General features: G+C 38.9%; 1 protein-coding gene across 1 annotated transcript in view; it reads right to left on the bottom strand.

Annotated features, from left to right (window-relative positions):
• FNDC3A (fibronectin type III domain containing 3A) overlaps positions 1 to 12,057 on the bottom strand; it is a 219,592-nt gene that overhangs the window by 52,695 nt on the left and 154,840 nt on the right. The window contains exons 8-10 of the mRNA XM_081082785.1: positions 4,298 to 4,455; positions 2,133 to 2,192; positions 901 to 1,039 (exon numbers count right to left, since the gene is read on the bottom strand). Coding sequence (XP_080938911.1) covers positions 901 to 1,039; positions 2,133 to 2,192; positions 4,298 to 4,455 — 357 coding nt within the window. The remainder of the gene's footprint in view (positions 1 to 900; positions 1,040 to 2,132; positions 2,193 to 4,297; positions 4,456 to 12,057) is intronic.

Here is a 12,057-nt window from a genome sequence, read left to right as displayed (position 1 = left end):
GTAGTGGGGCTGATCAAGGGTGGGGCCAGTGGGCCTGCCCCTGATCAAAGTGAGGGGTGCCGAATGGGGGTGGAACTGGCTGGGGGGAGGGGCCGTGGGCCGATTGGGGTGGTGGAGGCCCATTGGGGGCGAGGCCAGCTGGAGGGAGGGGCTGCAGGAGGTTGGCTGGGCAGCCCCACCCCTGATTGGTGTGAGGGGGGGCTCATCAGGGGTGGGGCCAGCTGTGGGGAGGAGCTATGAGTGGTGGGCTGGCTGGCCCGCCACCAATGGGGTGGGAGGGGCTGACTGGGGGCCAGTGGCCTGGGGGAGGAGACATGGGTAGTTGGCCAGCTGGCCCTGCCCGATCAGAGTGGGGGGGGCCGATTGTGGACGGAGCTGGCTGCGGGGAAGGGCCGCAGGCCGAATGGGGTGGTGGGGGCCCTTTGGGGGGGAGGCTGGCTGAAGGAGAGGGGTTGAAGGAGGTTGGCTAGCCGCCCCCACCCTGTATTGGGGTAGCGGGGGCAATCAGGAGTGGGGCTGGCCTGAGGGAGGGGCTGCGTGCCAGTTGGGGTAGTGGTGGCCCATCGGGGGCGGGACCAGCCAGGGGGAAGGGCCTCGGAGAGGTTGACCGGCGGCCCTGCCCTTGATCGGAGTGGGAGAGTCTGATCAGGGGCAGGACTGGCTGAGGGAAGGGACCACGGGAGGTTGGCTGGCTGGCCCCACCCCCCGATCAGGCTGGTTCGCTGGCCACAGTGGGCATTATAGCGACCGGTCATTCCAGTTGCTGGCTTTTTATATATATAGATATGTAAAGAGCAGGTTAGCTTAAAGATTTTTTTGTCTCCAAAAATAATTGAAATACTATTCAGGGAAAAAAGAAAATAAATGTCCAGTTGGAAATATTCCAGAGAATATTCTTACCTTCCATTGCAAAGTGAGTGAATTTTTGGTCCGATTTGCTATCCTTGGTGGATTAGGTATGTCAGGTTCACAGCTCAAGGTGGTAAAGCTTTCACTTTCTGAAGGAGTTCCCTTTATACAATTGTATTCGGCCTGGACTCTACGGTGATAAAATAAATAGTTTTATCCTGCAGAATCATTGCAAACAGCCCTTTAATAGCATCACCTTTAAGCACTTGCAAATTAGAAAGTTCCCCTCTAAATGGTTTATTAAGAGAATATGCACATTAAAAGGGTGGCCATTAAAAAGAAAAAAAAAAAGACTAGTGGCTTTTACCTTTTTTTACTGCAAACCAGAAGTAAAAAATACATTTTAAATTGTGACATAACTGTCTGCGCAATATGTATTATCCACAGGCACACTAATACTAGTGCGTGTACACATGTGCAAAACAAGGGTCCCGAAACAATATCCTTAACTAGAGTAATACATATACTGATACTCTTCCATTCCATTTGATAACATTTAATTTTTTTAAATGCTGAATATAACCCAATAACATTAATTACACGATCCAATAATGGCTGCAATCCACAGTTTGAAGAATACTAGGTTAGACAATACATTGTGTTCATCCATAGGAAGTAGAACTGAAGATTTAATTTAATAGTTTAATATGAATAATCCTATCACAAATGTTCTTTTTCAAAATGGAGATGACTAAGTAAATGCATTATACTCAGTCCCAACCAGGGAAGTCCCTGGAGTCAATAATTTTGGTAAATTACAATGGAAGACCTATGCAGAGTAAAACAGTTTCTAAGTTATCCCCAATTAAATGTGAAATTGTAAGAATTTTAGTATCTCAAACTCATTCCAAAAAAAGATGTAGTAAAGGTATGTAAGTATAAGTCACATATTATTTGATTCTGTTTTATAAAAATTTCAAAAGCTGGGACAATTTCTAGTGCTAAACCAGATATTGTAGACATATTATATATATTAACTGTGTATTTATTCCAATCCTTATGTTCTACAAACAGGGTGACTAATCCTTCAATATAACAACCTAGTTAAAATGTTCTACTTTTGTGGGAAAGTATTGATAATTGTGCCAAAAAAACCTTATGAAAGTTCATGTTTTTAATACAAAGTGAATAATTAAATTACATTCTAGATTTTTAAGAAAATGATTAAAAATAACACTACCTATATTCTATCATAGAAAAGCTACATGTAGGAGGTTTCTTACTTTGCATGGTATTCCGTAGCTGGCTTGAGATCATTTAAAGTGACACTTGTTTCTTCTCCTCTGCGGAAAAAAAGGTAATATTTCATTGTCTGGCAAATAAAGCATTTCTGGAGGATATGCATTATGTACACTGTAGGTAGTTTATAAAATTATACTGCTTCTTACTTTACAACCTGTGATCATATTCAAATTCCCCTAATATGGACTTTCATTAATTAGGATATGTGCCTAACTTAAGTATGTACCTGCATACTACTATAAAATAAGTGTGGTAAGCAAATCAAGATATAGAACTATTTTATATTATTTAAAAATCCATTTTGCACATAGTTGAAATGAGAAATAACACATGTAATACTGAAATAAAAACTACCAAATTTTTACATGGAGTCTGCCACTATTGCATTTTATTAGAATATAACATGAAACTTTAAAATGTTACAGTTTAATGAGTAGATAAGAAAAAGCAATAATCGCAATTTAAAGTAAAGCATTTCCCATAGCCACTATGACATTTTTAAACACAACAATACTCATCTTCTTAAAATAATCATTTCATACAACTATTACTTGGTATGTAGCCAACAAACCAGCCTCTTTTCTACTTCTTAAAAAAAAAAAAATCACTGTTCTCTGCTCCATTTCCTTCATCCAGGTTTCTCTCCTCTCCACTTTTTGGACTTCTGCAATCCCCTCCTCCCTGTTTTCCAGCTACCTTGTTTCTCAAGTCAAAACCAGTAAATATTATGAGAAAAAAACAAACAGGTCTCATTGGTGAAAATACATTTTAATGAATTGGGCAGTTACAGCAGCATCCTCAGAGAGAGACCTTAATGGAGGGTAAAGGAAGTGACTAATTTCCCTCCTGTTCTCTCTTGTCAGGCTGCAACAGGAGATAAAACTTCTTAAAAAGCAACCATAGCTAATTATAGACGACCAGTAACACACAAAAACTCCCTTTATGTTGATGGTCCTTTATCCCCTTAGATAGGGTGTAAAAAGGGGATAAAGGTAGGTAGGTTTGTCTCTTTTAAGAAAAATGAATAGAATAAACACAATGAAGTCTCAGAGATAGGAGACAACATTTTTATAATCTTATGTTACCAGATGATAATTACTGGGGTAATTTCACTTTCCTTTCTTCCCTATACTAGCTATTTTTGGAAAAAAGACACACAAAAGGCTGATGTATCCAGTATTCTGTATTAATTATGATCATTTGAATGACTAACCAACCTCATTTACAATCTTTCTGGTGCTTAAATTATAACTAATAATCAACTTTACTCTATTTTTTCACTAGGATAAGCAATTTCTATATGAATAAGGACAGAAAAATAATTTATTATTTTATTTTTTAAAATATATTTTTATTGATTTTAGAGAGGAAGGGAGAGGGATAGAAAATTCAATGATGAGAGAGGCTGCCTCCTGTGCCGCCCCCATCCCCTTCCCTCCACCCCCTCCCCCCGCCACACCAACCACTCTTACTGGAGATTAAGCCTACAATCCAGGCATGTGCCCTGACCATGACCTCCTGGTTCATAGGTCAACATTTAACCACTGAGCCACACCAGCAGAGCAGAAAAATAATTTATTTTACAACTAGTCAATTAAAAATGTTACAATTTTAGCCACTGACCTTTCTAAGGCTAACTGATGTATAATAAATACACTTTGCAGCAAGAAAAGAGAACTATGATAGGTTTTCAAATTACAATTATTAATAAACCAACATACAAATGAGGAATAATGACACTAAATTCATTTTGCAATAGGACATGAGCTTATACAAATAAGAATTAAATCTAACTCTTCAGAGGAGCATTACCATATTTCATGAGTTTGTAATCTAAGAGTTCTCATTTTTGGTCCTGGCTTCTACATATTACAATTTATATTTATGTCTCAGGAATATGTGAATAGTGAACCATCTGTTAGGGAACCTACTGAAAAATAAAAAAACTGGTCAGTGAAAGCAAGGGCTTTCCCTGTGTGTACCAGCCAGCATTTGGACTATTTACATTGAAATCACTATCACTGCTCAATTTATAGTTCAAAATAAAAGCATGAAAAGAGGAAAGTAGAACAAAGGTAGTATTAAACTCCTTATGATAAACCACAACTTATGCAATGGGAGAGAGTATGATATAACAAATACCTACACATATACACTTTTATATTTCCCATCTTTTCCAGTACTTGAGACCAGAATTTCATAACCATAGAGCTCTGGTACAGTAGTCTCATCTGTTTCGCCGTTAATGAAGCTGGAAGGAGGTGACCAGGTAAGTACTACTGTCCTTGCCTGGATGTCTGAGGCCTGCAAAAACACAATATTTAAAAGCTCTAGGAAGCAACTGTAACGTACACAATGAACAGTGAAAAATTTAATGGTGTTTCAAGATTAAATAAAATATATACATGTGTCTACTTAGATACAATGGATTTCAAATAGAAACCTATTCATTTGTAGATGAGATATAATTTATTCTGAATGGGCAGGTGGGTTAAAGAAAAGTTTAAAGACCAAAAGAAAGAGACAAAAAACTCAAGAGAAAAATGAGGAAAGAACATGGACTGTCCAAAGACTCATAAATATAAATGGGTAATATATGAAATTATGTGTAACTGCATCATAATTAAGTACATGTTAACTAAACAGGATGCCACTTTTTATCCACCAGCATGTGAGGATCTACAATAACATCATGCTCCATTTTATGGAAGAAAAAGATTAAAAAAAGTTAATTGGCTTATCCCAGATTACTCAACTCCTGAGTGCACATCTAATGCTGAGACTAGCTTGATAATCTTCCGCATACACTACACTTGAGTCACAATGATTGAGCTTTTATTCTTTTATTTGGTTCCTCAAATGTGTCACATTTCAGTTCTTTTCAAATGCTGGTTGTTCGCAATACTATCCCCACACTCTCCCACTGTCCATAGTGCCCGACCACTACTTTTTCTTTAAATTTTGGTTCAATCATCCTTCCTTAGGGACCTTTGTTTGACATCCTTGTCAAGCTCTAGTCCCCCTATTATTAGAGGCCCAGTGCACGGATTCATACACCAGTGGGGTCCCTCGGCCTGGCCTGTGGGAACTGGGCCAAAACTGGCTCTCCAACATCCCCCAAAGGGGTCCCGGATTGCGAGAGGGCGGTTCTTGGGTGACACACCCCGGAATTGGGCTCCCTCTCTCTGGTTCCGGGTGTGTCACCCAAGAACCGCCGCTGCCAAGTCAACACAGCTCGGCAGTTCCTGAATTGAGTGTCTGCCCCCTGGTGGTCACTGCGCCTCATAGCTACCAGTCAGATGGCTGCTTAGGCTTTTATATATATAGATTCTTATAGTACTCTCTTTGTTGTGACACCTCATAGATATAGTTTTATATTTACTGCATGATGCTTACTCTATTAACTGCAGTTCTGAGGGCAGAGGCCATGCCTGCCTTTTGCTTTCCATTCTATTTACAGCTTCTATCTCACATTTTGTAAATGGTCACGTATTTGTGGAATGATTAAGTAAATGAATAAATTTAATTTGGTATTCTAAATAATTTAATAAAGGCATAGCTACCCAAACTGTTAAAAAAAAAACCCTTAAAACAAAGTAAAGCAAAACAAAACCATCAGCATTACTTTATGTTTTATGATACAGGGCTATTGTTTTATTAAATTACCTCTTCCCCATAATATTGGGCAAGAAATTCTTTTAAAAAATTGTTTCAAGCTTTATTTGCCTGAAAAATTATACTTTTAGTATTATATAATGAGAAATGCTTCTAGCACTAGTTATTATATCATTCAAATAATTCTATAAAGGCTATCAAATTACTTTTAAAGTTCATCTAATTCGGATATATCTAGATCTTGGAAGAATAATGCCTGAATTTCAATCTCAGCTTTAATACTACTTATTAAACCCACTCTTTCCTCATCTGTAAAATAGGGAAAATTGTACAGAGGGTTGTTGTAGAAATTAAAGAAAGTAATGTATATGTGTATTCAAAGTACTTTGGACAGAGTCTGACACTAGGAAACTTATGTTAGCTGTTATTATGAAATAATTCTGTATATGTTTACATTAATTTATACGTATACATACAGCTCAATTCTTAAGAGAGAACAAATCAGAAGGTAAATTATAGCACCCAAATCTATTACTTAGGGTTGTCAGAAGAAATAAGACCATAGTAGCCTATTAGATTAGTGACTGTCTTACTCAAACTTCCTAAAATGGGGTAAAATGAAAAGGTAACCCTTTGTGGAGAAAGTGTTAAGAGTAACAACCATCCTTGTACAAAAGTTAGAGCAAAGAATTTTTTAGATAACTTAAATATTTTTCCATGGATTTTTTTTGGAAGTGGCGGGGCACAGGTAGAGTTTTTCTTTTGGACACCAAAAAATACTTTTATCAGTGTTTAATGAATGATAATGGTTTTTTTCTATCTGGCAAGCTTGCCATGCTTATTTCTGCTCTCCCTTTCCTATTCCTTCCAACTTTTGTGCCTTTTGTAACTCTTCAGAGGCTCAGAGAAAGCTTTCCTGATTGTTCTATTTAAATAACTCCCCTTTTCCCAGTAACTTATCATATCACCCTACTTCTGTAGTAGCACTTTTTACAACCACACATGATTTGTATATTTGTTTTTAATTTATTGGCATATAGCAAGGGCTCAATACATATTTTGATTGTCATGGTGATAAATATTTGGATGAACTGACCACATGGATAACTATGCAGCTCTTCAAAGAATAATGTCGTAACAGAAAGATTGCTAAGGCATAACAGTGCTCGCCACAAGCAACAGGGTACAGTATAACCCCTTTTTCATAAAGAGACAAAAGAAAAAAATTATATTTTGCTGGACAGACACATACAAATAAATTGAAATAGTACTGGAAGGAATTCCAAACTGTTAAGTGTAATTAAATTGAGCAAGTGGGTAAAAAGAAATTTATTTTAACTCTCTACATTTATGTGTTACTTACATATTTTACCATATTAGTTATAAAATATTGGGATTCAATTAGTCACTTGCACTTGTTAGCTGCTTTTCAAATGAAATGAAGTCATAACTCTTAAAAAAACAGAGAAAGAAAAAGACTAGTAATATGAACTACTGTGATATTTTGGTTTTCTCTTCTAGTCTTACTCTAATTTTTTCAAAGGCTTTTCTTCATATGGCTGTAATCATGAAGTCCAAATAGTTTGATCCCCAGCACTTTTCGTTACAAAAGCATTGTTCTAAGTTTTTGCAGTCTTCAAATACACAAATATATATATATTTTAGTGATTTTTGAGAGAGAGAGGGGAGGGAGAAAGAGAAACATCAATGTGAGAGAGAAACATAGATCAGTTTCCTCACAAAGGGGACCAAACCCGTAAACTGGGCATGTGCCCTGACCAGGAATTGAACTGGTGACCTTTCAGTGCAGGGATGATGCTCAACCAACCAAGTTACACCGGCCAGAGCCAAAACCATATTTTTAAGTGGCTATATCATTCTGGCCAGTAAAAACATACTAATTTATCTATGCATTCCTTTGTTTTATTTTTGTTAATATTAGTGCTGGAACATACTTTTTTTTCCCTTTTTTAAAAAAAATCTGAAGTGCTGAAAGTATTACATAGGTCCCCTTCTTTCCCCCCACCCCCCCAATTGACCTCTTCTAACCCACCTCGATCCTCCCACCCAGGCCATCATCACCCTACTGACTGTGTCCATGGGTTATGCATATATGCATACAAGTTCTTTGGCTGATCTCTTCCCACCCACCCACTCCCACCTTCCCTCTGAGATTCCTAAGTCTGTTCCATGTTTCTATGACTCTGGATATATTTTGTGCATCAGTTTATTTTGTTTGTTAAATTCCACATATGAGTGAAATCATGTGATACTTGTCTTTCTCTTATTGGCTTATTTTGCTTAGCATAATACTCTCCTGGTCCATCCATGCTATCTCAAAGGGTAAGAGATCCTTCTCTTTTATTGTTGCATAGTATTCCTTGGTGTAAATGTATCACAGCTTTTTTATCTATTCACTAGAGGCCTGGTGCACGAAATTTGTGTGTGTGTGGGGGAGGGGGGGATCTAGGGGTGGGTGAGGGAGGGAGGCGGGTGTCCCTCAGGCTGGCCTGTGCCCTCTTGCAATCCGGGACCCCTCAGGCAGGGTCCCTAGGCCTGGCTGGTGATGAGGGCCTATCTTGGATTTCCTTCCCACAGCTTCCAGCAGCTGGCCCCGCTCCCACCGCTGCCACTGCTTGCCATCTGTGCGGTGCTACCCACCCCCGCCCCCCAGCACTGGTTGCTTCCCTCTGTGGGTGACAGGCAAGGGGTGTGATTGCTTGGCTGGCCTGGGCCTCCCTCTGTGGGGCAATTGATCATGGAGCCCCCAGATGGGTCGCCCCCCACAGGGAGGCCCCACCCACCTGCCACAGAGCTGCCAGCTAGATAGCCTGGGCTTCCCTCTGTGGGCGATCGTGGGGTGATGGCGGGGCCCCCCAACCAATTGCATTACACCTGCCTTGGCTGGTCTGGCACCAATGCATGTCATAGCGTGGTTGTCTGGAAGTTCATCCGGACGGTCATTCTGTTGTTCGGTCGTTAGGTCGATTTGCATATTACGCTTTTGTTACTATAGATTTACTGATGGACATTGGGCTGTTAAGTCCTAGCTATTGTAAACTGCACTGCTATGATCATAGGGGTACATACATTCTTTCTGATTGGTGTTTTGGGTCTTTTAGGATATATTCCTAGAAGTGGGATCATTGGGTCAAATGACAGTTCCATATTTAATTTTTTGAGGAAACTCAAAACTGTTTTCCACAGTGGCTGCAGTGTACTAGGATTCCCACCAGCAGTGCACTAGGGTTTCCTTTTCTCCATATCCTTGTCAGCACATGTCATTTATTGATGGGAGCCATACTGACAGGTGTAAGATGATAACTCATTGTCCTTTTAATTTGCATCTCTCTGATGATCAGTGACTTTGAGCATTTTTTCATGTCTCTTAGCCATCTATATATCAACTTTGGAGAAGTGGGCTCCTTTTTCATCTTGTTGATGGTTTCTTTGGCTGAGCAGAAACTCTTTATTTTGATGTAGCCCAATTGGTTTATTTTCATCTTAGTTTCCTTTGCTCTAGGAGATGTATGGCAAACACATTGCTATGGGAGATGTCTGAGATTTTGCTGCCTATGGTTTCCTTTAGAATTTTTATGATTTTACTACTTACACTTTAAGTCTTTTATCCATTTTGAGTTTATTCTTGTGAATGGTGTCAGTTGGTGGTCTAGGTTCATTTTTTTTTGCATTTATGTGTCCAATTTTCCCAACACCATTTATTGAAGAGATTGTCTTGACTCCATTGTATGGTCTTGTCTCCTTTATCAAATACTAATTGAGTGTAATGGCTTGGGTTAATTTCTGGGGTTTCTGTCCTGTTCCACTGAACTATATGCCTGTTCTTGTGCCAATACCAGGCTGTTTTAATTACAGTGGCTTTGTAGTATAACTTGATATCTGGTATTGTGATTCCTCCAACATAGTTCTTTCTCAAGATTTCTGTGGCTATTTGGGGTCTTTTTTGATTACGTATAAATTTTTGGAGTATTTATTCTAGGTCTGTAAAATAAGCTTTTGGTATTTTAATAAGGATTTCATTGAATCTGTAGAATGCTTTAGGTACTATAGACATTTTAATGATGTTGATTCTATCAATCCATGAGCATGGTATATTCTTCCACTTGTTTATATCTTCCTCTCTCTCTCTTTTCAATGACCTGTAGTTTTTGAAGTACAAGTCTTTTACCTCCCTGCTTAAGTTTATTCCTTAGTATCTTATTTTTTTGTTGCAATAGTAATGGGATTGCTTTTTTAGTTTCTCTTTCTGCTAATTCATTATTGGTGTATAAAAATGCCATTGATTTTTGGGTGTTAACTTTGTATTCTGCTACATTGCTAAATTCATTTATAAAATTTAGTTTTATGATGGAATCTTTAAGGTTTTCTATGTACAATATTGATGTCATCTGTGAATGAGAATTTTACTTCCTCCTTTACAATTTGGATGCCTTTTATTTCTTCTTCTTTTTTGATCACTGTGGCTAGGACTTCTAGTACTATGTTGAATAAGAGTGGTGAAAGCGGACATTCCTGTCTTGTTCCTATTCTTAGGGGAAATGGTTTCAGTTTTTGCCCATTGAGTGTGATGTTGGCTATAGATTTGTCATATATGACCTTTTTATGTTGAGGGGTGGAGATACCTCTATTCCCACTTTGCTGAGAGTTTTTATTAAAATGGGTGTTAGATTTTGTAGAATGCTTTTTCTGCACATATTGAAAGATCATGTGATTTTTGTCTTTCAATTTGTTTATGTATCACATTCATTGATTTGAAAATAATTTAACAGCTTTGCATCCCCAGAATAAATCCCACTTGGTCATGGTGCCTGATCTTTTTAATATATTGCTGGATCCATTCTGCTAATACTTTGTTCAGGATTTTAGCATCTATGTTCATCAGGTAATTGGCCTGTAATTCTCTTTCTTTGTAATGTCTTTATCTGATTTTGGAATTAGGATAATGCTGGCCTCATAAAAAGAGCATGGAAGTGTTCCTTCCTCTTGGATTTTTTGGAATAGTTTGAGGAGGATAGGTGTTAGTCGTTCTTTGAAGTTTGTTAAAACTCTCCTGTGAAGCTGTCCAGACCAAGGCTTTTGTTTGCTGGGAATTTTTTGATTACTGCTTCTATTTCATCAGTTGTTATTCAGGTTTTCTGATTCTTCCTGATTCAGTTTTAGAAGATTACCTAATTTTAGGAATTTTTAGGATTGTCCATTTTGCTCAGGTTGTCCAATTTGTTAACATATAGTTGTTCACATATTTTTGCTCGTATAGCTTTTTATTGAGAAACAGGACTACACAGTTTCATAGAAGTTAAATTTATATTTCTCTTGATTACTAGTGAACAAGTCTTTAGGGTCTTAATGGGTTTAAAAAAATATCACTGTATGAGCACTTATTGTTAATCTGATGCAAATTTTCTTATATTTGATGCAAGTTTTTTTTTCTATTAGGCTATCTAAAAAACATGCAGAAAATTATAGGTAGCCATTTCTGCTGACATACCTACCCTTTGTTGATTTCTTCTAATATACCTACACTTATAAAGGATTGAGGAACATTAATTTTCTTGTACAGTTTGATATTATTTAACTATTTTTGTATCTGGAGTTAGTTGGATATATTTTACTAGAGGCCCGGTGCATGAAAATTCATGCACTGGATGGGGGGTCCCCTCAGCCTGGCCTGCCCCCTCTCACAGTCTGGGAGCCCTCAGGGGCAGGAAGTGACCTAGCGATCAGGGGAAGGCAATGCCCCATCACACCTCTGCTGCTGCCACTGCCGGCAGCGCAAGCCTCGGCAGGCCCTGGTTACCTGTGCCTCGGCAGCCCTGGGCAGCTGGGGAGCCGCCATCCAAAGCTTGCCTGCGCCTCAGGACTGCCCTGGGCGGCAGGGGGCCTGAGGGGACTGGGGGTCTCCGGAGGCTGGTGTGCAGAGCACCTGCCGACCCAGTGGGGGTGAGGGGACTGGACGACGCCATCTTGTGGCTGTGGGCGCCGGCCACCTTTGAGGGTGGAGCAGTCAGTTAGCATGTTCCCTCCTTATTGGTTGTGGGTGCTGCCATCTTTGAGGGTGGGGCAGTCAATTAGCATATTCCCTCCTTATTGGCTGTGGGTGCCGCCATCTTTGCAGCATGAGGGTCAAATTAGCATATTCCCTCTTTATTAGATAGGATATGGAAATCACATATATAGTTTTTTTAAAACTTGGTAATTAGTTGTATCTACATTCGTTATTAATCTTTGCCTGGTCCAAATGATTTTCAATAGCGTATATAAATCCTTGTT

The sequence above is a fragment of the Myotis nattereri genome (genome assembly GCF_964212035.1).
Source record: "Myotis nattereri genome assembly, chromosome: 2".
Lineage (NCBI taxonomy): Eukaryota > Metazoa > Chordata > Mammalia > Chiroptera > Vespertilionidae > Myotis > Myotis nattereri.
This window is presented reverse-complemented; position numbering and strand designations above follow the sequence as displayed.